The 27,022-nt window shown below is 40.0% G+C and overlaps 1 protein-coding gene across 1 annotated transcript in view; it reads right to left on the minus strand.

Annotated features, from left to right (window-relative positions):
• The window catches only part of mgat4b (alpha-1,3-mannosyl-glycoprotein 4-beta-N-acetylglucosaminyltransferase B), a 142,291-nt gene that overhangs the window by 58,932 nt on the left and 56,337 nt on the right, over positions 1-27,022 (minus strand). Inside the window, exons 2-4 of the mRNA XM_058397624.1 lie at positions 11,503-11,682; positions 10,231-10,374; positions 9,244-9,377 (exon numbers count right to left, since the gene is read on the minus strand). Coding sequence (XP_058253607.1) covers positions 9,244-9,377; positions 10,231-10,374; positions 11,503-11,682 — 458 coding nt within the window. The remainder of the gene's footprint in view (positions 1-9,243; positions 9,378-10,230; positions 10,375-11,502; positions 11,683-27,022) is intronic.

Genomic DNA, 27,022 nt, shown 5'->3' on the forward strand with positions numbered 1-27,022 from the left:
GATAGATAGATAGATAGATAGATAGATAGATAGATAGATAGATAGATAGAAAATTAGACAGATAGATAGATAGATAGATAGATAGATAGATAGATAGATAGATAGATAGATAGATAGATAGATAGATAGACAGACAGACAGACAGACAGACAGATAGATAGATAGATAGACAGATAGACGGATGGAGGGATGGATGGAGGTGTATGTGTGTGTGTGTAGATAGATAGATAGATAGATAGATAGATAGATAGATAGATAGATAGATAGATAGATAGATAGAAAATTAGACAGATAGATAGATAGATAGATAGATAGATAGATAGATAGATAGATAGATAGATAGATAGATAGATAGATAGATAGATAGATAGATAGATAGAAAATTAGACAGATAGATAGATAGAAAATTAGACAGATAGATAGATAGATAGATAGATAGATAGATAGATAGATAGATAGATAGATAGATAGAAAATTAGACAGATAGATAGATAGATAGATAGATAGATAGATAGATAGATAGATAGAAAATTAGACAGATAGATAGATAGATAGATAGATAGATAGATAGATAGATAGATAGATAGATAGATAGATAGATATAAAATTAGACAGATAGATAGATAGATAGATAGATAGATAGATAGATAGATAGATAGATAGATAGATAGATAGATAGATAGATAGATAGATAGATATAAAATTAGACAGATAGATAGATAGATAGATAGATAGATAGATAGATAGATAGATAGATAGATAGATAGAAAATTAGACAGATAGATAGATAGATAGATAGATAGATAGATAGATAGATAGATAGATAGATAGATAGATAGATAGATAGATACACTATATTGCCAAAAGTATTCGCTCACCCATCCAAATAATCAGAATCAGGTGTTCCAATCACTTCCATGGCCACAGGTGTATAAAATCAAGCACCTAGGCATGCAGACTGTTTTTACAAACATTTGTGAAAGAATGGGTCGCTCTCAGGAGCTCAGTGAATTCCAGCGTGGAACTGTGATAGGATGCCACCTGTGCAACAAATCCAGTCGTGAAATTTCTTCGCTCCTAAATATTCCACAGTCAACTGTCAGCTGTATTATAAGAACCTGGAAGTGTTTGGGAACGACAGCAACTCAGCCACGAAGTGGTAGGCCACGTAAACTGACGGAGCGGGGTCAGCGGATGCTGAGGCGCATAGTGCGAAGAGGTCGCCAACTTTCTGCAGAGTCAATCGCTACAGACCTCCAAACTTCATGTGGCCTTCAGATGAGCTCAAGAACAGTGCGCAGAGAGCTTCATGGAATGGGTTTCCATGGCCGAGCAGCTGCACCCAAGCCATACATCACCAAGTGCAATGCAAAGCGTTGGATGCAGTGGTGTAAAGCACGCCGCCACTGGACCCTAGAGCAGTGGAGACGCGTTCTCTGGAGTGATGAATCGCGCTTCTCCATCTGGCAATCTGATGGATGAGTCTGGGTTTGGCGGTTGCCAGGAGAATGGTACTTGTCTGACTGCATTGTGCCAAGTGTAAAGTTTGGTGTAGGGGGGATTATGGTGTGGGGTTGTTTTTCAGGAGCTGGGCTTGGCCCCTTAGTTCCAGTGAAAGGAACTCTGAATGCTTCAGCATACCAAGACATTTTGGACAATTCCATGCTCCCAACTTTGTGGGAACAGTTTGGAGCTGGCCCCTTCCTCTTCCAACATGACTGTGCACCAGTGCACAAAGCAAGGTCCATAAAGACATGGATGACAGAGTCTGGTGTGGATGAACTTGACTGGCCTGCACAGAGTCCTGACCTCAACCTGATAGAACACCTTTGGGATGAATTAGAGCGGAGACTGAGAGCCAGGCCTTCTCGTCCAACATCAGTGTGTGACCTCACAAATGCGCTTCTGGAAGAATGGTCAAAAATTCCCATAAACACACTCCTAAACCTTGTGGACAGCCTTCCCAGAAGAGTTGAAGCTGTTATAGCTGCAAAGGGTGGACCGACGTCATATTGAACCCCATGGATTAGGAATGGGATGTCACTTAAGTTCATATGCGAGTCAAGGCAGGTGAGTGAATACTTTTGGCAATATAGTGTAGATAGATAGATAGATAGATAGATAGATAGATAGATAGATAGATAGTTATAGATAGAAGTTGACCAATCAGACTGTGGCACAGAGTGATATTTACAATACACAATATTCATCATGACATGTAATTCTGCAGAAATCCATGGAGCCACACAAGTCTAAGTTCATTTTACAGACATATTTCTTGGGGAAAAAAAGGAAAGTGAGTAACAAAATGAGCCCCAATGGAGCTGTGGAGCCACTGACACCTGACGATAACCATAAAACTCAGGAAGGTTTATATTAAAGGCTGTTAATACATCACAGTATTGATACTGTCACATGGTCCTGCTCCATCATGGACCTAAAAGTCATCCTGCTTTTTTCTGCTTCACATTTCTGTCAGTATTTCCTTTATATTGCTTTGTCCTACAAGTGAGAAGAAAAGCTCTTCAGTTCTGCAGTTGTTTAGAAGAACCGAGTCATCAAACAGACAGCAGTAGAAAAGCTGGGCCATACACACAGACTCAAAGAGGAGAAACTCTCTTTTTTGAGAAAAAGAGGGAAAAAAGCATTATGATCATAGGATCGTAACAGAATCAAGAGCTAAGTACATGTTGTTTAATGTGGATTTTCATACCTGTAGCTTTTAGTCAAGCTTACAGCTACTGATTTATTATACACTCACTCTGTCATGAATCTTCAGGTGAGACGGTTAGAACCGGTTTCTGTATGTGACTACACAGAAGAAGAGCACACAGGGAAACTGGTGTATTTCTGCTAACCAGTTGGAAAATGTGATGCAATATGACAAAATCATACCAATAAGCAACACATGCTCTTTTCAGATGGCTGTAGGCATCATCTGCACTTATATAACACTGGCTAAGTCCACTGTCCTCAGTTTAACAAGCCACAGACATGAGGATCTGTTTGTACCAAACTTTTCTATAACAATGCAAATTTTGCCAAATATTGAATTTAGGATTATTTAGTACATTCATTGTTTAACAGTTTTGTGATGAGAATGCATTTATATTGTTTATCTGCAGTATATACATACTGTGTCATCAACTTTGCCTGAATTAGACAGACAGACAGACAGACAGTCAAATAGGCAGACAGACAGACAGACAGACAGACTGATATACAATTAGACAGACAGACAGACAGATACAGTAGATAGATAGATAGATAGATAGATAGATAGATAGATAGATAGATAGATAGATAGATAGATAGATAGACAGACAGACAGACAGACAGATTGATATACAATTACACAGACAGACAGACAGACAGACAGATATACAATTACACAGACAGACAGACAGACAGACAGACAGACAGACAGATAGATAGATAGATAGATAGATAGATAGATAGATAGATAGATAGATAGATAGATATACAATTACACAGACAGACAGACAGACAGACAGACAGACAGACAGATAGATAGATAGATAGATAGATAGATAGATAGATAGATAGATAGATAGATAGATAGATAGATAGAGAGTCAGACAGACAGACAGACAGATATACAATTAGATAGATAGATAGATAGATAGATAGATAGATAGATAGATAGATAGATAGATAGATAGATAGATAGATAGAGAGTCAGACAGACAGATATACAATTAGATAGATAGATAGATAGATAGATAGATAGATAGATAGATAGATAGATAGATAGATAGATAAGACATACAGATATACAATTAGATAGATAGATAGATAGATAGATAGATAGATAGATAGATAGATAGATAGATAGATAGATAGATAGATAGATAGATTATAATTACAATTAGCCCTACTGTTTTATGAATACTCATAGTCTGTCTCATGTTATGAGGAAATCTCATCAAGTGTCCTGATTTTTATGTTTTTTGACACATGACGTGAAGTGAAGTGAAGTGAAGTGAAGGCTTAGCAGAATTAAGAGAGCAGGATGTTAAGACTTTAAAGTTCTGTGGTCGGTTCCAGACACGGTAGGACATGCCAACCCGCTCCAAGGACTGGCCTATAAATCCTTCTCGCTCAACAAAAGCGTCGGGTTTAACTGAGCCATTAACCGATGAATAAATCATCAAGCAATTACTGGGTCACACGGTCACGCTTTGGCAAGAGACGGGGGGCAAAATGGCGCCGGCTTAAACACGCTTTTCATTACGGATCGCATGATGGTGATAAATGACACGGAGCTTCCTGTTATTAATCAGAAAAGATGTGAGCCTGATCTAAAAACACAGTACAAACTCAGAGCCATGCAGCGTTCACACAAACAACACTGTTTTATCTCCTTACACACTCATGTATGACTTCTCCCTCTCTCTCTCTCTCTCTCTCTCTCTCTCTCTCACGCACACACACACACACATCAAAGAAGTCTATTTGTGTATTTCTTATTTGTTTATGCAAATAATTTTGCGTTAAATTGAATATCAATTCAGCACAGTGGAAGAAAAGGATGGATCTAAAGAGAGAGAGGGAGTGTGTGTGTGTGTGTGTGTGTGTGTAATGGTGTGTAATGGCAGTGCCTCTCCATTGCTCTTTGTGTGCCCTTTTAAAGTCGGGCCGTAATAAAGATGAGAGATGGCATGTGCTTAAACTACACTTAGAGCTGAGAGTGGAGTCTGGGGACAGGACACACACATACACACACACACACACACACACACACACCAAGTCCTGATAGATCACAGCTTCATTTATCCATTAACTCCACCCAGTGTGTTAATTAATGTGAGCTTATTCACACAAACACACATGCAGCTCTGTAAATAAATTCAATCCGTTTTAACAGGTTGATGCAAGCTGTCCTTAGAGAACGTTATACACTTCGGGGAGGAACCGTATCATTCCTGAGCAAATGTCCATAAAAAGCTGTAAGTCTAAGGCTTTGCTGGTGCAACTGTCTGCCTCGAGCCACTATTTTATCTGTGTAACTGCTTAATATGGCCTTCTCACTCACGGTTATGTGCTTTACTTGGCAGTCTGTTGCCAGTAACGAGGGCTGGGCGGCATGTAATATTAAATTCACATCACAATGCACTCTCCAAAATCCACGAGGACTGGCATCAGACCTTTCAAACAATGACCGGCATCATTATTACTCACAGAAGCAAGCTGTGCTATGCATGGGTTTTTATTAAACTGTTTCTTTACTGTGTGTTTTATTGAAGATTTTATTTTTTAGAAATAAAAGGTGAAAAGGGCCGGTCGTAGCTCAAGTGGTTAAGGCTCTGGGCCCTTGACTGGAAGCTCAGGGTTCAAGCCCCAGCACCGCCAAACTGCCACTGTTGGGTGCTTGAGCAAGGCTTCCAACCCACCCTGCTCTAGGGGCGCTGCATCATGGCTGACCCTGCGCTCTGACCACAACCCCTACGGACAGGATATGTGAAGAAAGAATTTCCCGGTGCAGTAATGTATATGTAACAATTAAAGACAACTTAACTCAAAGGTTTCACTCTGAATAACAGTATTTATCTTCTTAGTCTGCTGTGTGATGGCATCCAGGGTTAATTATATATAAAAATTTCTGTGGGTTCGTATTAGAAAGTGGGACAATAAAAAAACAAAACAAAACATGGCCTTCTTTTGTTAGCAAGCTAATGTAATTAATGTAATTATTTAAGTATATTAAATCTTATGGTGAGTATTATAGACTAAGAGCGAGCAAATACTGTAATAATCTGTATGCTGGTTAAGCTAAACTTGAGATAAAGCAAATACTTTTAGATACAGCATAACTCATTTAAAGGTAAGCAAAAAAGGTGTTGATTAGATTTGACACCACTTTAGTGAACTCGGTGAACTCGGTTACAGAGACCATCCTGAATAGGAGTAGGAGGTGTTTTTTTTACTAATAGGAGGTCGGAGAATACAAGGTTAAAAACCTGATGTGATGCAGAGGCGCTTTAGTCCTTTGTAGAGATTTCTGCCCTGTAAACTCTGCTCAGTCAGAGCAACTTAGAAAGCTAATGCTAACACTGCACTCCGTCATCATGCTAACAGCTTGTAGAATGCTAAGTAGCAGAGCTGAGCGGAAATAAATAAATAATCCCAGCTATAAATCAGTAATCTAAGGAGGAAATAAGTCTTATACTGGCAACTCAAACACGGTGAATGCAACAGTGCTAATGCTGAAACTTTTGCACAGCTACACACCAATACATTAAGCTACTATTACATGTTTCCTGAACCGTGTCTGCTTATAATGACTGCGGTAGCCTTTACTTTATTTATTTCTGTTATGATTTTTGTTCAGGTTTTTGTTATTATTATGTGTTTTAGGCTGCCTTGTACTGCAACTGATGGCTGATTTAATACATGAAATGGGATTTGTTTAGCAGTCCAGGTTCTATTGTTCAGATTTCTTTGAGCTTGTGAGCTAGCGCTCATTTAAAATGGAACGAGCTAGACGCAATAAAAAGCCGCAAAAGGACCGAACAATAAACAGCTGTCAAGTGCACGCAGGTAATTTTAATAATCTGAAAAGATCACCCAGAAAACCTAGTTATGTGTGGAGCTCAGCTCTGGAGACGGAACACTTTTCCGTTTATCTGTTTATGAATCTCCTGAACAGGAGTTTGCTCATTTTTTGACTACGCCAATGTCTATGCCAAAACGTACGTGTGTGTGTGTGTGTGTGTGTGTGTGTGTGTGTGGGTAAAATAATATTCTTAAAATTTGAAATATCCTGCTGCTGGTTACAATTTAATGTCATGTTTTAAGTGACTCCCGCAGAGAATTCTCTTGTGTCAGCACCAGCGCCATGTCGTGCAGAGCGAGCATCACTTTTCTCTGATTTATGCCAGAAATGTTTACCCTTTAAAAGTGTCTTAAAAATCTTGTAGAGCAGGTGTTCTCAACCTGCCGGTGATCAACACTCCTACATTCTCGCAATCCCTGAATAACATGAAAATATCCGTAAACGTTATAATCATCCGTTGCCACTTTATTAGGAATACTCATTCAAGCAGTTATGCAATCAGCCAATTATGTAGCAGAAGAGAAATGTATAAAACCTTGCAGATACAGGTCCTTCGGCTAATTTTCACATTAAACTTTCGAATAAAGAAAAAATATTGATCTCACCATCATGTCGTGTCTGACAGGATGGTTTAAGTATTTCAGGAATTGCTGAACGTTTGGGAATTTACACAAAAACTAAAACATCCAAGTGAGAGATCAGAAGACAATGACCAGCCTTTTCCTAGCTGACAGGAAGGACAAAGTAACTTAAATAACCACTCTATATAACCAGCATGAGCAGAAAAGCATCTCAGAATGCATAAGACATTAAATCTTGTGGATGAGCAACAGCAGCACACCAGGTTCCTCTCCAGTCAGGTAAAACAGGAAGCTGAGAGTGTAGTGAGGACACAATCACCAACACTGGAGAGCAGGAAAGTGACCAGGCGATGCTTTCTAATCTTCATCTCCGCAGCTACAGACTGAAGGACTGCACCATGTGCTGTTAAGGGTATGGATGTACACTGCTAAATAAATACTACAGACAGCCGAGACAATTTTGTCGAGTTTAAAGTTTGTAACCGGGACTGTGCACTACCACAGATGCCAAAAATGCCACCTTAGCAAGTGACAATACTAAATATAGTACAATATATTCTTTGTACTACCTTACTATAAACCAAATCTAAGATTATGAAACAAAATTCTTGATATTTTATTAATATCAAGCTTTAAATTGTCATATTCAGGTGGATGAATTAAAATAGTAGTAATAATAATAATAATAATAATAATAATAATATGTTCAATTATTATTTAAATATATTTATATTTATTAATATCTCCTGCAGCACATCCACACCATCTCCTGTGACGCTACACAGAGACATAACCTCATGTCTGAATGTATTTTAAAGTCACTCTAGCAATCTTTTTTTTCTTTGCAATATGATTAAAACTGATAGAACTACTTCTTCTAGTTCTAGGTTTAACACAGTGCAAAAAAAGGGCACCAACAAACAGATGGCTGTGGGTGTGTCGCTTTCCCGGCATGCACTCGGAGCTTTGTGGGCGGCTGCATCTTAAGAAGCCCATTATGGCTTTAATGATGTGATGTATGGAGAGGTTTCTTAATCACAAGTTGAAGAGACACACACACACACAGACACAGAGAGAGACACACATACACACACACAAATACACAGAGGGAGAGACACACAGACATACAGAGACATACACACACACACACAAACACACACTGTCCTCCCATGCACATGCTTGCTTAGTTTGCTAGTCACTGACCTATATGTTTACTCATTTACTCAATCTGTTCTACGTTATGTACCTGTACAGGACATGTTCACATACACACGTCCTTCTCATGAGGAATACTCTGAATTACAACCACACACACACACACAGGCTGTGCATATCACTGTGTGTGTGTGTTCAGCTAGCCAGTATCCTAATTGGTCTGAGCAGAGATGTTAATAAGTTAATGGGGAGTTCTGTTGTAGGCCCAGCAGAAGGGGATTTGTTATCATGGGTCAGGGCAGTCAGTGGCCAGCCCAGTGAGCAACCCATTAGCTTCATATCACGAGATGGTTTATCAAGACCTGGCAAGATCACCATGGAAACAAGTTCTCTTGTTAACTTTGCAAGTACACTGACCTTCTCTTCAAGGAGAGGGGAGATCATTGACCCACTAATACTCAAACACACACACACACAGATACTGATACAAACCCATGGCTATGAAGAAGCCAATTTTCCGATCTAAAAGTTCTGCAATTTGATGTGCCATACTTATAGACACAAAGTGTTTTCGAACAGCAGACCAGTGTGTACATTTATTTCTGATATCTGAGTTTAAATGGACACTTACAGGTCACTATTATCCACTGTGGGGATGTTGCCTAATTGAGTTAAAGGGGAAAAAAACAGTGAAACATATGTAGATGATAAAAAAGCAGGCGAAATCTAATTTGAAAATATATTCCAGACTAGATGAAGCCAGTTCCTGTACATTGTGTAAGATTACACCAGGAGAAAAGTTGTAATGGCGTGTTGCATGAAGCAGAGGGTGTACTCAGGACTAGATTTCAAATTCCACTCCCGCCTGCTCCTCATGCAAATCCTTCACCACTATAAAAGAGCTGTGCGTCACGGGAATCCCAGTCCTACCTCGGCGATGAAGACCACGATGACGCAGTCGTCTTTTTCAGCCTGACTCAGCTCTGACATCAGAGAGCTCAGGGTGTCGGTCAAATAGGAGTGCACCTCCCTCTTCACGCTGGGCACACCCATCACTATCGACACTGAAAGAGAGAAGATTCAGCCAATCAGATGCAACGGCGTCAAAGCGAGCCTGTCACATAAATGCAAAGGAATACACATGAAAACGTGTCCTGGCCTAATATTTTCTGACATGCTGCATGTTATCCTTCAAGTGCATAATGAACGTGTGATGAAAATGAGAAACCAGATGGACAAATGCTGAGAGAGAGAAACTGAAAGCGAGACTAATTGAAAGTGAAAGACAAAGCAAATCCATGCAGTCAGTAGAGGGAAAGTGTCCAGGAGCTTGCTGCTTTTCATTGCACGACAATTGCCAGCTTACATAAATGAGAGCAAATGGCCTGAATACATTTATATATTTTTTCCACATATATTTGCATAAAATCTCCAATTTTTAGCAGCTGGTAGATGATGCATAATGCAGAACAGTAGCCCAGACCCAAAAAGAACCTGCTAAGGCTTAACCCAGCTGTCTAATGCTCAGACCATGACTATAGATCAAATTCTTAGTGGTCTAATATAGACACATCTGTGGCTTAGTAGGAAATTAGACCAACAATCCACAGCCTCATGCTGTTTATGCACAAGCATAGCTGAAAGAGCTGGAATTGAGGCAAACGCTGGGCCCGAGCCAGCAGAGAACAGCAGGTCCTCTCCTCCTGAAGAGACATCAGGGTCATGAAAAAGGCTCAACAGCTTTTTTTAATGGATAACAAGTGGATAGAAAGAGAGATGTTAAAAGAGTTATAAATAGTCTCAGAAGAAGAGTGATATGATGAGACTGAAGTGGATCAGAAAAGCACAGTGAGGACCACAGAATCTGATGCAAGCATGATACAAGACAGAGATGAAAACACACACACACACACACACCTCCGGTGCGGCCCTGGCCGACATGCACGGCTGGCTGCAGGCTGGTCTCCTTGGCCAGCAGATGGGGCAGGTGGTGGAAGATGCTGGGCAGCTGTAGCACATTCTTACTGCTGGTGACGTTCCAGAGCTTCAGCTTGGTTTCATCTGTCACAGACACACAGTCACACATTTAGCCATCTATTCACGGTCAGAAATCGAATGCAGATCAGCGCTGGCTTATTATGCTTCACATAAAATATATACGGTTCATATGATCTTCATTCTCTGAGCTTTTTTCCTCACTGCGGTCGTGTGGTCCTTATGTTCAAACAGGCGATTTTCAGTAGGTTGAATTAATGAATGAATGAGTAAATGAATGGATGAGTGTGTAAATGAATGGATGAATGATTTTCTGATTTTCTTGCTGTCTTGCTTGAGTTCATAAAGAAGTTGTACAATGAAGAACACAGAGAAACTAAAGATGGATCCATCCCACCCACGGGAGCCTCCAAGGATAAAGACATAAACACAAAATAAATGTAAAATAAATAGAAAGAGGTTTACAAAGAAGAGTGAAATGTCAACACGATATTAAAAACAGCATGCCATATGTTCAAGGTCTTAAGACTGAGCCTTATGTATAGGAGCAGTATGTAGTTCCATAGATATTCAGTAAAGACACGGCCCACGTCCACCTGCCTACTGTGTGAGGACGATTCCAGCAATTAACAAACAGTCTTTTTGCTGTGAGAACAGCCAGCAATAAACTCCTTTGTCTAGTGAATAAGGCAAGCTACTTTTTCTTGCTCACTTGTGGTCTTTTTGCCAAAAAAAAAAAAAAAAAAAAGGATTTCAGTATAAATCGATGTTATGATTTTAATACCAATTAAATAATTAACATGAAATCATCTGTTGTTGTTGTTCTTCTGGCTGCTCCCTGTTTGGGGTCACCACAGCGGATCATTTGGTCTGCATGTTTCGATTTGGCTCGTTTTACACCAGATGCCCTTTCTGACACAACCCTCCCATTTTATCCGGACTTGGGACCGGCACAGGGAGTTAACTCTTCAGTGGCTGGATTAGCTCACTGCCCGGGAATCGAACCCGGGCCACGGCAATGAGAGCACAGGATCCAGCCACTGGGCCACCAGGAGGCTAACATGAAATTGTGTTAAAAATCCAGTTTGTCCAGACAGAACTGATGACCATTTTATTTACAGTGTATAAACTACTTTTTAAACCAGAGTTAAAACAAATTCTATGTTCTGTCCACTATAAGTGTCCCTCTCTCACCGGACAAGCTGCTCCATGTACGGTTGATGTCTCGTAGCGCTTGCTTCTCAGCGATGGCTCGCTTGATCTCATCCAGCACCAGGTTGAGCTCTTTGGAGCGTTTCAGGTTCTCCTGCTCTGCCGAGTGGAGGCGATCTCTCAGAGCCAAGAACTCCCTCTGGTAGATATCAACCACATTACCTACAAAGACAAAGAGGGAACATTTAATTTGAGTCCAATATTCACCAAGAAACACTGAAGCCTTTTGAGAGTTTTTTATTAGACTTCATAATTCATGGCATCACTGCTCAATAATTCAAGCCAAACTCCTTAGTGTTATGCACCAATAAATAAAACTAAATTATTAAGTGAGCTTTTGACCAGGGCCTCACAGAGGTCTGCTTATTTGGAGGAGCAGTGGAAAGATCGGGTTATTTTGAGCCCTTCCTTTTCTCAGTCTGGCCTTTACAACACAAAGACTGCACTCGTTTACATTTAGAGAGGCAGTTTTCATCCAGAAAGGCAGATGGAGAGACAGAGGCAGACTTCCAACACTTTCACCCCCCATTCTGCATTCAGTGAAGGGATTTATAGCCCCTCCCATTTCAGCTTCTCCTACACACACACTGCCCTTCTTAGCAGGCCAGTCGATGCATCTCCCGCACACACTGGTCGATTTCAATCGCTAGGCTTGAACTGCAGTTCTCTGTGGACGTGACTTATGCACTTAAACAGTCGTGAGAATATGAGTCGCCGAAAAAGAGTCAAAAGATCAGCATCTGTTTGGATCTGCAATGAATTATAAAGCCTTATTTATCAAGGCTTTCTGACAACCGCACAAGCATCACATTAAACATACTTTACCGCATAACTGGCAAAAAAAAAAGCAAAGGGCACTTGGTATTTTAAGGCATGTAACCCTAATGGACTGAAGTGTGACTAACTCTGTTTCACACCATCCAGGATGTAGGAGACGGATCCCACCAGTGGCACCTCCTCCACAAAGGCAGGTTTGGCAAAACCCCACAATAAACCACTCAACAAATAATATCTTCATTAAGTCTTCATTCATTTTATTTAGTACATCTTTCTACCAGGGGTTTTCTGTTTTAGAACACAGTATTATTTGACAGATATACACCAATGTTCTGTTCGTTTGCTCTGCTTTTTTCTGGGCTGCTCCATTAACTGTCCCATCTAGCTCCATAGAGTTATTACTGCACCTGGTAGTCAACAACAGGAGCCGATAGCATTAATAGGGGCTCACTGGGTCAGGAATCACTCTTCCCCACGCTCATGGGACGTACAGCGGACAGAACAGACAGTGGGGTTGCCAGATTGAGCTAATTTCCATGTCCACCAAGATCTTGTTTTATATCATAATGATAATAATAATAATAATAAGACTAATTTTAAACTAATTTTTAATTCAACAATAAATGTATACCTGGGTATTAGCTATACTTTAAAACAACTACAATTAAAAAATGCAGGGATTAAATGTACTTCAGATAAAGCTTCTCATATTTACAGAATGAATTGAAACAAGTCCCATGTTAACCATCAGTGCCAATAATTGTGCAGCTGACTGTATCAGAGGGTGTGTAATTGCTGACAGTAACCTGTCTGTTGCTATACTCACTTTGTCAGTTCCACTTGAGGGTCTAGTGCTAATCAGATATGATTTGGGTGTTGGACTATACTCTGCCCGGCAGTAACACTGGTGTGTTTGTGTGTATGTGTAAGTGTGTGTGGTGCTGGTATAAGCTGATCACATACAGTGGTGTTGCTGTGGCCCTTAAGCAGTGCATATGCTAATTGTTGCTTGTTAATCCATGCTTTAGTTGTGCATTTAGAGGCTAAAGTTTAAGGTTTTCCAAGTTCTTTAACTTGTGTTATCATGATGTAGCCCTTTATCTGTCAGTTTCTGACCATTACACCGCTGTTAACTAGAGATTTTTTATTGGTAGACTGTTTCTCAACCCAGTTCTGGTATTAAAGGTTCACTCATATCACTGACACTAGCACTGAGAATGGACCACTACACTAACAGTCAGTGATTGCGGCTCCTCTCATTGTCACACAAGCTGAAACTACATGATAAGTTTATTTGGAAAATGGTCAAGGAGTTTAAGTGTAAGGGATAAGACAAGTGCACCTAAAAATGCACCATTCTGGTCCAGGTTACAGTGGATCTGGACCATCACAGAACACCAAGCACACACATATTCACATGTAAGGGCAATTTATTGTAACCAAACCAGCTAATGTCTTTTTCTGGAGGTGAAAGGAAACCAGAGAAGCCAAAGAAAACATGCAGACCACAACACAGACGGCTACCTGATCTCAGGATCGAACCGGGGACCCTGGAGTTGTCAGGCTGCAACGTTACCCACTCCAATACTGTACAGTATGTAGTACTACTAATATACTATATATGTAATATGTATAAAGTTTACAGTTTGAGTTTTCTTGACATTATTATTCTTACGAAATGATCCTTTACAATAACAAGACTCCAGGGCAGCATTAAATATTAAAACTCAATGGGGTATGCTCTTATAGGGATGGAATCAACAGTGTGGTGTGATATAACAGCACAACCACAACAACTCAATGTCAATGATTACATTAAATATGTTGTATACATTTTTATGTACATTTTTTTAAACGACATGGCACATAAACAATATTCCCTGTTACTTGTTATCTATCAATAAACCAGAAAACACAAACTCCAACCATAAAGATGGCTGCAAAATTCTTCATATTGACAATAAGGTCAAGACACTATTATTTCTTAGATTATATGGAGCGTCCACTGTACAAGTCCATGTGCTTTAGCTGATACTGTAGAAACAATAATGTACTAGGATGAACACTTTAATATAAACATATAAAATAAAATAAATATAATATAGTGATTTTCCTTATGGGGACATGTTCTCTGAGCATCAGGGGTTTCCTCCTGGCAGTCTGCTTTCCTCCTATAGTCCAAACACATAAAGTATGTTGTAAAGCTGATTGGTATCTCCAAAGTGTCTGTAGTGTGTGAATGTGTGCGCGTTTGTGCCCCGAGATCCCATCTCTAGTCCACTGGGATAGGCTCCAGGCTTCCCATGATCCTGGGCAGGATAAGCGTTGCAGAAAAAGGGTAATTAGATGGATGGATATATGGATGGATGGTTAGATGGTTGGATGGACAGACGGATGGATGGTTAAATGGATGGATGGTTGGATGGACGGATGGATGGTTAAATGGATGAATGGATGGATTTTCCTTACCACCGGAACTATTGATCTGTGCCTTTTCAGCGGTCAGCTCCATGCTGTTGTATGGTACATATTATGATTTCTGCTCACTAAGTGTTGTAGGCAAGCTTCAAACATCTAGTATTTTTAAACACTAAATTGAAACTTCACAACACGTCAGACCCAACTGCAACAAACTCCTCTCCGTTTTCACTGATATGGCAATAAAATACTGGAATGGAACTAAGAAGCACAGCTACCAGACTGTGAATCCCAGCTTCATAACCTCCACCTGTGTGTAAGCAAATGAAATGTGCAAGGAAAAATCAATCTCTCCTAAAAGCTTGCCAAGAGCTCTCTGGTCTCATTTGCCTTTTCTTTCAGTCTTTATCGTGCTCTTAGCCTCTCTTGCTCTAGTTTCTATTCCATGCACACACACATCTCCCAGTTCTATAGTAAAAGACAGAGCAAATGGGAGGGATTTACGCTTTAAAGGCTAATCCTGAGTAGTCACTTTTTTTTTTTCCTGGGACCCAGCAAACACAGCAGTGTTGCTGTGCGACTGATGATAAGAACATAGCAATACAGACCCACACTCTCCTTCTCACTCTCGTTCGGGGCTGAAATCCCGAACGTAATCTCTAATTACACTGCTTTACACCGATGCAATCCAAGCTGCGTATCAGCCTCAGGGTCAGAGAGACACATAATACCGTGTACAGCTCAATAATCTGACGATGACGTATCCACAATCTGCACTACTGTGTGTGTGTGTGTGTGTGTGTGAGAGAGAGAGAGAGAGAGAGAGAGAGAGAGAAAGAGAAGAATTTATGATACATTCAGCTTTGCTCAAATTATCTTTAAATGTGTAAAAGTATATATAGTTTTAGACTACAGTAATTATTATTATAGAGTAGGGCCTCCTTTTGTGGCCAGTACAGCATCAATTCATCTTGGGAATGATGGATACGAGTCCTGCACCATGACCGGAGGGATTTTGAGCCATTCATCTTGCAGAACAGTGACCAGGTCACTACACAATGCTTTGATGCTCCAAAACACCCCAAAATGGCTCAATAGCATACAGCTGTGGTGACTGTGCAGGCCATGGGAAATGTTCAGTCTGACTTTCATGTTCATCAAACCAATCTGTCACCAGTCTCACTGTGTGTATCGGTCATCCTTTAAGGGTACAATGTTTGAACCAGATAGTCCTCCAGAATGGTTCCGCCAGGCCGCACATAATATTGCCAAAAGTTTTGGGACACCCCTCCAAATCATTGAATTCAGATGTTGTTTTTCAGGGGTTAGCCTTGGCCCTTTAGTTCCAGTGAAAGGAACTCTTAATGCTTCAGCATACTAAGACATTTTGGACAATTTCATGCTTTGTGGGAACAGTTTGGGGATGACCCCTTCCTGTTCCGACATGACTGCACACCAGTGTACAAAGCAAGGTCCATAAAGACATGGGTGAGTGAGTTTGGTGTGGAGGAACTTCACAGAGTCCTGACCTCAACCCGATAGAACACCTTTGGTATGAATTAGAGCGGAGAATGTGAGCCAGACCTCGTCCAACATCAGTGCCTGACCTGACCAATGCGCTTCTACAGGAATGGTCAAAAATTCCAATAAACACACTCCTAAACCTTGTGGAAAGCCTTCCCAGAAGAGTTGAAGCTGTTACAGCTGCAACCCCATATTAATTTCATGTGCAAAACATGTACAAAGGCAGATGTCCCAAAACTTATATATATATATATATATATATATACTACAGGTCTAAAAGACAGGGTTTTAAGGTAAATGCCCGAAAATACGATTCAGTAATCCCAAAAGTCTCTTCAGGAACAAAGACTGCATGTGTGCATTACTACAGCTGAAGGATAAGTAAGCCTGTTTCTGCAGGGTGAATGCAAAATGATGTACTTTCATAATAAAAAAAAAAAAAAAATGACTGTCTTATATGCTAGCGTCTTAAAATAATCTGAAAAAGTCTTTCAAAATAAAAGTTGCTTAAAATGATTAGTTTTTAATTACAATCTTAAAAATGAGCGTTTCCATTAAATATTCATTGCACCGTATTTGAACAGAGCCTCTGAAAAGGATTTCATTCACATTTTCAGTAGCAAGGAACAAAACACTTCAGGGCGTGCAGCGGTGTGATCCATTACCTCCCCAAAGATTAGTTTCCAATAACATCATGTCCCTAAGGGTTTTATTTCACAGCAATCTGCCAACGACTGCAATTTTCTTTCCCTCAGCAGTTTCTCTCTTGTTTTTTTCCCCCTCTTTAAGTTAATTTAAAAAAAAAAAAACACACACAAACAAACAAACAAACAAAAACGCTTATCATGCTACCTAGAAACAACAAAGTTCTCCGACCTGACCATTCTCCTGTCCTGTGCCATGACAAGTACTGAAACTGGAGACTCCTTCTATAAAAGCTGAATAAACATTCCCCTTATGAAAAGCGTCGCCATAGCAACCATACATATTTCTGTTATTATGCTAATAATAGAAATATAACGCACATTCATGTACAGTATCCATCCATCCATCCATTTATCGTATGTTCGTACTGTATTATGAGGCCGAGAGTCACGTCTCATTGCTTATCACGGTTAAGTTTCAGTTTTATTATTCTTTGAGACAGGAGCTTGCTGAGGCTATCGAGAGCATTTAGCACACACAAAAACCTCATTTCAATCCTTTTAAATCACACACACTAACCTATCCCACTGCACATAATAATTAGCGCTCATTACTTGGGTTCTTGGGTAAATCACGGCCATCAAATGTCTGCACAGTAGAAGGATTGCAGCCTCATTAATATGCAAATGTATTTAAAAGAATTCATCTTTTAAGTAATTAAAATTCAAAGGCATAAGTAAATGCTTAAGGCAGAACAGTATCATTCAGCTCACCATCAGGGTGTAAACATACTATAGTCTACAAAGCAGGTAATAGTAAAAGGGAAGTGTGTGTGTGTGTGTGTGTGTGTGTGTGTTTCACAGACCCTCTTCTGCTTGTCAGGGAGGCTGTACTAGTTTAAGGGCTTATTAAAAGTGATGAGTTAAGACAAGCATGACATCTTGCCTAGCTCTGCCATCTCCCTCTCTCCCTCTCTCTCTCTCTCACACACACACACACACACGACACACAGGCACACAGGCCCTAACAATGGAGAAAGAGAGTAAGTGAGAGAGAAATAAGGAATTAGTAGAAGGTATTCTATAGTTCTGACTCTGCACATTAATCTCACTTCACCTTCGAACACCTCGTGAATCGTCTCACCTGTTCGTTCCGTCATGCTTCCACAGAATCGACCAGAAATCATATTCTAATATCAAAACCTGTGCCGTTACAAAGAAAATAATTCAAACGAATCCAGATGAAATCTGAAAGGTTTTCAGATCTGAAGGCGGACCTCTGATCCTGTGTATAAATGTAAATATTCTATCGCTGAAACAAATTATTCATTGATGTGAATATATTTAAATAACGAGAGGAATTTCCAAATGTTCTGCTTTTCCACAGTAAAAAATGTAGATAAATATTGATATAATGTCAAGAATAAATTAAATATTTTCGATTTGAGTATTACATAAATCTCACAAACTTCATCATCATTATTATTATTATTATTATTATTATTATTATTATTATTAATAATATTATTATTATTATTAGTTTTATTGATATTTTTATTAAGTGAAAATTCTGCACATAATAGAAAATACTCATATTAATGAGTGACCTTTTTTTCCCTTGAGTGTCTTGTGACAAGAGGGTGACTTTTGTTTATCTAGCATGTGACAAGTCACTTATTTACCATCAGAGGTGTTTATGAGTCAGATCACCCTGAGGAGGTGTATATTAATCTCTAGCATACATTCCTTCCCGCTCTCATTACAAGAGAGCAACAGTAAAATAACTGCATGACGGGAAGTGCTTGTCTCCTTTATTAAACTGGACTCTAATTAAAAGGACCTCATTATCCAGTCCAGCGACGTCACTGCTTAATTAGCGTCAGGATATCAAACGCGGGGTGGTGTGTATCAATCACGCTATCACAGTTAATATTTTTGCTTGCACCTGTCTATAATATTTATAATATAATATAACAAAGAGCAGCCTCATTTAAGCCAGAGTGCAGGGAGATACTAAAGTACTAAAAAAAAAAAATGTCCCTGTCAAACTTTCTGATAAATTGTAAAACGGGAATTCGTCAGACCAGGCAACCTTCTTCCATCTCATCTGTTGGATCCGATCACACGGGCCAGTCTTCACTCCCCACGTGCATCAATGAGCCTTGGCCGCCTGTCACCGGTTCACCATTATTCCTTTTTGTGGACCACTTTTGATAGATACTGACCACTGCAGACCGGGAACACCCCACAAGAGCTGCAGTTTTGGAGATGCTCTGATCCAGTCGTCTAGCCATCACAATTTGTCCCTTCATCAAACTCGCTCAAATCCTTACACTTGTCCATTTTTCCTGCTTCTAACACATCAACTTTGAGGACAAAATGATCACTTGCCTCCGAATATATCCCACCAACTAACAGGTGCCATGATGAGGAGATAATCAGTGATAATCACTTCAGTAATGTTATGCCTAATCAGTGTATACACACATTTAGAACCTATTCTCCATTCCAACTAAAATCATACTCAACTCTGGCCCTAATGACTGTTTGTTGATTCTATACATGCAGTGTCTATGGTACATTATTCACTATTCATATATTTTTTTTTTTTTTGCATTAAACACTGACTCAGAATTTTCTACTGCATATTAATTTAGAGGACATTTCATCCCAAGGCACAAATCCTAGGTAGAGAATATAATGAACCCCCATTTCAGATTCCTCCAGTCTGAGAGCTATCGCTGATTTGACACTGAACCTATCATTAAACATCCATTAAAGGCTGCTGTTATTTTGGCTGCAAATGTGGATGAAGCATTGATGGCCACAGAGACCGCTTGTTCATATTTACATCTACATTTCTGGCATTCGGCGACTTACATTTTCATCTGAGCAACTGAGGGTTAAGGGCCTTGCTCAGGGGCCCAGCACTGACAGTTTGGTGGACCTAGGATTCAAGCTCACAACAAATATATTTACAACATAGATATTAATTCATGTCCAATGACCAATGGGATCATATTGTGCAAATATAATAATTCTGGCTAACGACACAGGTTTAAAGCTGCTTCTAACTACTAGTAAGAAGGCAGACAGTCAGTTTTAGAAAAGCGCATCTTGAGGCAAGTCCTTTATTTATTCATCCATTTGAAGAAATTGAAAATTATTTTGTAATCTCAAACCAGAATGATCTCTTTGCCATCTTATTCCATCTTATTTTGACCTCAGGTGCTTTTCAGCCTACAGATGCTGGAATTTCTCAAGTCACTTCAAATTCAAATCTCAGGATGACCAGAGAGCAAAACCTTAACCTTTCAAATTATATGTAAATGCAGATGTAAACAATGGCTCAATGGTCACTACAGTCTTCTCCTAGAACCACTTCATTACACAAGTTTGTTTTTCGTGACATTTCAGGATATAGGATTATAAACATGCAACCTAATATTCTGTTGCTCCCCCTTTTGCTGCCAAAACAGCCCTGACCCATCATGCACTGTGTATTCTGACTCCTTTCTATCAGAACCAGCATTAACTTCTTCAGCAATATGACCAACAGTAGCTCGTCTGTTGGATCGGCTCACATGGGCCAGCCTTCACTCCCCACGTGTATGAATGAGCCTTGGCTGTTCATAACCCTGTCACCACTGTTCCTTCTTTGGACCACTTTTGATAGATACTGACCACTGCAGACCGGGAACACCCCACAAGAGCTGTAGTTTTGAAGATGCTCTGATCCAGTCTTCTAGCCATCACAATCTGGCCCTTGTCAAATCCTTACGCTTGCCCATTTTTCCTGCTTCTAACACATCAACTTTGAGGACAAAATGTTCACTTGCTGCCTAATATATCCCACCCACTAACAGGTGCCATGATGAGGAGATCATCAGTGTTATTCACGGCACCTGTCAGTGGTCATAATGTTATGGTTGATCTGTGTATATATTGCATTCATTTGACTACCATTTGTATCCACAATCATAAATCTGACCTTACATATTACCTCAGCAATCACAAAGAAAATGTTTTTACCAGAAACAGCTTCTACCAAAAAAAGTAGGTAGGTAGGGCACTCGCGACTATCATGCTCATCTTGACAAGGTAGGTGACTCGTGTCTTTTTCTTCATATTTTGGTCTTGAACCACATTCAATCCTTCAAAACCTATATCTACTTTATGTAGCACCATTATTAATCTGCCTTTTACAATTCCACTGCTATACACTGTTATATATCAGCCATAAGATTAAAACCACCTGCCTAGCATTGTCTAAGTTCCAATCATGCCTCCAATCCGAAACAGCTCTGACCCGGCGAGGCACGGACTCCTTTGAAGGTGTGCTGTGAATCTCGCACCAAGTTGTTAGCAGCAGATTCTTTAAGTTTAAGAGATGGGGTCTCCATGGATCGGACTTGTTTGTCCATAACATCCTACAGATGCTCGATCAGACTGAGAGAATCTGGAGGCCGAGTCAACACCTTGAACTCTTTGTCATGTTCCTCAAACCATTTCTGAACAGTCTTTGCAGTGTAGCAGGGAGGAGTATCCTGCTGAAAGAGTTATATTTAGTCTGCAAGAAAGGTGATACATGTCAAATTAACATCCAGCTTGCCTTCTTCCCATAGTGCATTCTGGTGCTGTCTTTTCCCAGGTAAGTGATGTACACGTGCGCGGCCGTCCACATGATGTAGAAGAACATGTGATTCATCAGACCAGCCCACCTTCTTCCATTGCTCCATGGTCCAGTTCTGATGGTGCTCTTTCTTTGTAGGCAGTTTCAGTGGTGGTCAGGGGTCCGTATGGTCACTCTGACCAGTCTGCAGCTACTCAGCCCCATACAAATCAAACTGAAATACACAGGCTAGCCCTCCCTCCTCATGAGCTTCGGGAAGTCAATGACCCTGTCACTATAGTTAACTGGTTATCCCTCAGTTGACCACTTTTGGTAGGTACTAACCACTGTGTACCAGGAACACCACACAAGATCTACGGTTTTGGATATGCTTGGATCCAGTCGTCTAGCTGACACAATTTATCCCTTGTCAAAGTCACTCAGATCACTTGCACATTTTCCTACTTCCAACAAATCAGTGAGCATTTCCTGTCAACATTTCATTTCATGAATTTAGTGAGATGACTGACAGGTCAAGTTTGAAGTGTTACCGAGAGAGAGAGAGAGAGAGAGAGAGAGAGAGAGAGAATAATAGAAAAAGAGAGAGAGAGAGTTTACTGAGCTTTGACCTGAGATTAGTCAGAAGCAGATGTGCATGTTTGGATGAATAAAACATGGAACTTTATTGATGTCTCTTGTCTCCATTTGAGTGAGCAAAGGGACCAGTAGTGTGTGTGTGTGTGTGTGTGTGTTCGGAGAAGTGAGAGATGAAGTGAGACAATGTTGATAGGTTAGCTAGGAACAAAGAGTTTACTTTGTACTTTGTGTGTGTGTGTGCACGTGTGTGTTTGTGTGTGTGTGTTTGTGTGTGTGTGTGTGTGTGTGTGTGTGTGTGTTCTCAGATGTCAGGATTCAGGACAATAGATGTAAGAGGATCTGCATCAGAAATCCCAGCAGAGAGAATTAGTTACAAACATACCTCTCTCTCTCTCTCTCTCTCTCATACACACACACACACACACCTCATTGTTTACTCCATGCCTGAAGGCACATTCATATTACTGTCATTATTACAACCGTCTCAATTATCATCATCACCCGCATAATTATCATTATAATAAATATTACAATCGATACGATCAGCATCAGTGACACCACACACAGAATGAAGCATTAGCAGCAAAACAATCGACTCATTGTGAACCTGACACCCGGGTTACACGCGCTCATCATCACTGAAGTCTAATATCATCTTACTTTCATACGTTTTGTGGAATTTGTTAACATCTTGCTGTGTTTTAGCTTACGCCAGTTTTGCAGCTTTACCAAGGATTAGAGTCAGTGCTTTTGGAAGAAGTCCTGCATGCACACTGCTGTGTCAAGAGGGCGAGACATGGTCAGACATAATGCTTTTTGTTGGTGCTGTTCTTCCCCCATCACTCTTCTAGTCAGGTGCCAATTTCCTCCCCCAATAGCCAGTCCTCCCCTATCATCTACAAACCGGATAGAGGTCTTTGTTTGAACCGCTGCTCATTCTGCATTACAGGGGAGTGTAGCACACTTGAAGAAAAGCCCTACATGAGCTCTCTATGCATGAGCTGACAAACAGCTGCTGATTGACAGATGAGAGAGAGTATGCCCCTCCCACTCAGAAAGCACAGGTCATTTTACTCCAATGGATGAAATCACTGGATGAAACAAGCTTGCAATTCCTGGACAATAAGGTGAAAGCTCTTCTGTTATATCCTATAATTGATTCCACATGATGTGCTAAAAACCATCTGCTAGAGCAAGATGGCTAAATCGGTCTAAATTTCTTATTTATCGATATTTTCAATATCAGATCCAAGAGGATGCACAAGCAGAAATAACCATGAAAGTAAATGGATGCACACCCAGTCCACTCAGCATTACCATCATGATTATCGAGGTTATCATCATTGTGGTCATTACTGTAGCACTCAGCACTGGACTAATAATCCGACATTCCTGTTAACTCGATCAGCAAACGCAGCACACCGTCCACTCCCTCTACTGAGTTTAATCTCAAGATGAAGAAAAAACAATGCAGATGGAGCACCAGGCTGCCTAATGCACTACACTCACTAAATCACAGACACACACACACACACACAGGGTAAGATAGCATTAAAGCCATCAGCATTAATCCTTGCTCAGTAAACAGTTAAAGAGCTGCAATCAAAACATACTCACAAATCTGAACTGCTCACCACACACTCACGCCGTCACCTACACACACACACAGTCCATCAGAGCACGGTTACAGCGTTGGCACAGACTGATTGTAGCATGAGCTTTTATAGAATAATAAAATGTCATTAGGATACCATTAACATCACTGCAGAATCAATATGGGCTTTGTACAACACATCGAATTTAGAGAATCTCTGGTACCAGACACGCACTCTGTATGTGTGTGTCTGTGTGTGTCTGTCTGTCTGTCTGTCTGTCTGTCAGAGAGAGACAGAGAGAGAGAGAGAGAAACGGTCCCCAAAGTCTTTTCATCCACAAGTTGCCATGGAGAATAGCTTTAAATTGGTTACCATGGGAATGCAATAAAAACAGCACAGTAATAATCCTGAAAAACCTGAAAATGATTCCAAAATGCCACGACACACACACACACAATAGCCATGATACTATATTGACCACAGAAAGGAGATGGGATTATTACACCATCTGTGTGTGTGTGTGTGTGTGATGCACATACAGCTATATCTGATCTTACATCATTATTACAGCATCCGGCTAAGCCCAGTCCTCAACATTCAGTTAAATCTAACATGCATAATCACTACAGCATCATCATCTTGACCCCAGGCCTCAACCTTCAGCCGAATCTAATCTCCATAACCATGACAGCAGCATCAGACCAGGCCAGAGATCCTGAACTTCATCGAAATCTAATCACCACACTGTGCTCTGATGAGAATAAACATCCAGCCAAATGCAATCAAAACAGCGGCATAAGTCTGAGTTCAATCTCGAACTTTCAGCCAAATCTTATCTACATACTCATTAGATTAGACCGACTGTGTACCTGGCACTTGACTATTCCATGTGGTCTGTATAAATTCATTGTGCTTCTCTGTTCATTCAAATCGAATTAGCATGTGGATCTTTAGCCGTAGAGTACATCGGTATATACCTTATTTAAATAAAGGAAAAGGAACAAAGCTAACACTACTGAATTGTTTTCCACAAAGAGGTATTACAGAAGCATCGGTCTGTTCCAGAGCACCAAGAAGCTCCCACTCCACTACAATGCCGTATAACACCATAGGTTTGTTTCCTCCTTCTCAAATCTGAACCAAGGCATTTAGTGTCTGATTGAACCTGATGGTTTTCCTCTGGGGAGAAATCAGATTATACTGACGCAACATGTAGGAACATACACACAGTCACACACATTATATAAACATGTCCACAGAGCATATCCAACGATAGTCCTCATCCAGTAACTAATGGGAAGGGTCAGTCCTCTTTTTCACCTCGGATGCGATGTTGTTGACAGCTTGGGGGAAAAGTGTTTGTGCTAAGAGAATGGTAGCTGTGTCAGCAGCTGATTCAGGGAATCGTGTGTATGTGTGTGTGTGTGTGTGTGTGTGAGAGAGAGAGAGAGAGAAAGTGAGAGAAAAAGAATTCTGGAGTTCAGTCCAGGAATATGCAAAAGAAATCACTGTGATGACCAAGCTTGGCTTAGTTTCTTAATCAAAAGGAAAATGACCGTGAGGAAGGAAGAGGGAAGCGTTTGTAAAAGAGTTTGTAAATAACTGAGGGAGTGAGATGGTAAAAGATGAAAGCGTAGGAAAGAACAAGTTTGGGTACAGCATCCTTTGTGAATATCCCTCGCTGTCATTTTGGAAGATGAAAGAAGCAGACATGAGAGCAGCCTGCTCCATTTTAGGTCTGATACACAAGCTCGAAAAACCCTTCCTACATTTCAACAGCAATACAGACGAAAGGTGGAAGTATCAGACGCTTCGGAGCTACGCATCGACTTAAAAGGCAATGATTGAAACAGAAATCGATTATTTCTGATTGTAAATGAATAGAATTAGGCGAACACTTAAGAAGCTGGACTTCAACCAGGACAATACTTAAAATCTTGGACTTTTCTGGACATGTCTGCACAACACCCACTACCTTCACTACCTCCACCACATTTTTACACAGAACACATTCCATATATGCACACAGCTGCTCATATATATACAACCTAACTGATATAAAAACAGTAAGAAACATATATATTATGTTAAAGGCAAATAAACTGAGTTGAATATACACTATATTGCCAAAGGTTTTGGGACACCCCTCCACATCGGGTGTTGTTTTTCAGGGGTTGGGCTCGGCCTTTTAGTTCCAGTGAAAGGAACTCTTAATGCTTCAGCATACCAAGACATTTTGGACAATTTGATGCTCCCAACATTGTGGGAACAGTTTGGGGATGACCCCTTCCTGTTCCAACACAACTGCACACCAGTGCACAAAGCAAGGTCCATAAAGACATGGATGAGTGAGTTTGGTGTGGAGGAACTTCGCAGAGTCCTGACCTCAACCTGATAGAACGGCTTTGAGATGAATTAAAGCGGAGACTGTGAGCCAGGCCTTCTCATCCAACATCAGTGCCTGACCTCACAAATGCACTTCTAGGTCAAAAATTCCCATAAACACACTCCTAAACTTGTGGAAAGCCTTCCCAGAAGAGTTGAAGCTTTTATAGCTGCAAAGGGCGGGTCAACTCCATATTAAATTAATTTAAAGTGCATGTAAAGGCAATATATAAAATATTATAAATATAATATTTATATAAATATAATATAAATATATAGTAATATATAAATAATATATAATATATTTTTTTTAACATTTTCTGTTCCTACCTAAACAGTTCTGTTTTATTTTTAATGTAATTAAATTTTTATTCAGTCAGTTTTTATTCTAATTTATTCTATTTTCATGACACAGACCGTTAAAAAAAATAAAAATGCCCTGCATGCTGTATGGTATATGATTGTCCTTTTTCTATAAACAAATTATTAAATTCAAATTTTACTCGTCAAATACACAAACACCCGGCGTAAAATATTTGGAAAATAATGAGTAGACAGGCTAGCAAGGTAGGTGATTTGTCTGTATTTTTGATACCTTAAATAGTCTGCATCATTGGCGAATGACCAATAAGCTGACCTTCTCAAGTTTGAGGTTTACTGAATGTAAAATGTAACTTCGGACCTCAGAACATTTCAACAGTACTTGTTTTATATGAAAAAGTTTTAGCAAGTTTTTGTAAATGTGTTCAAATCTGTGGCAAATATCTTCATTTCAAGCGTTCGTATTTTCTTGGTCCAAAATGGTGGGCTTGGAGATATTTCACTGGGATCATTTGAGAGCTCATCCAGTCATTAATCTGATGTCTTGAGCTGAACAAGTAAATCACTCTGGAGAACTGGAGCATGCTGCTCTCAATCAAAATCATTACAAAGTTCCTAAAAGAGCATAT

This window comes from Hemibagrus wyckioides, linkage group LG08, assembly GCF_019097595.1.
Source record: "Hemibagrus wyckioides isolate EC202008001 linkage group LG08, SWU_Hwy_1.0, whole genome shotgun sequence".
Classification (NCBI taxonomy): Eukaryota; Metazoa; Chordata; class Actinopteri; order Siluriformes; family Bagridae; genus Hemibagrus; species Hemibagrus wyckioides.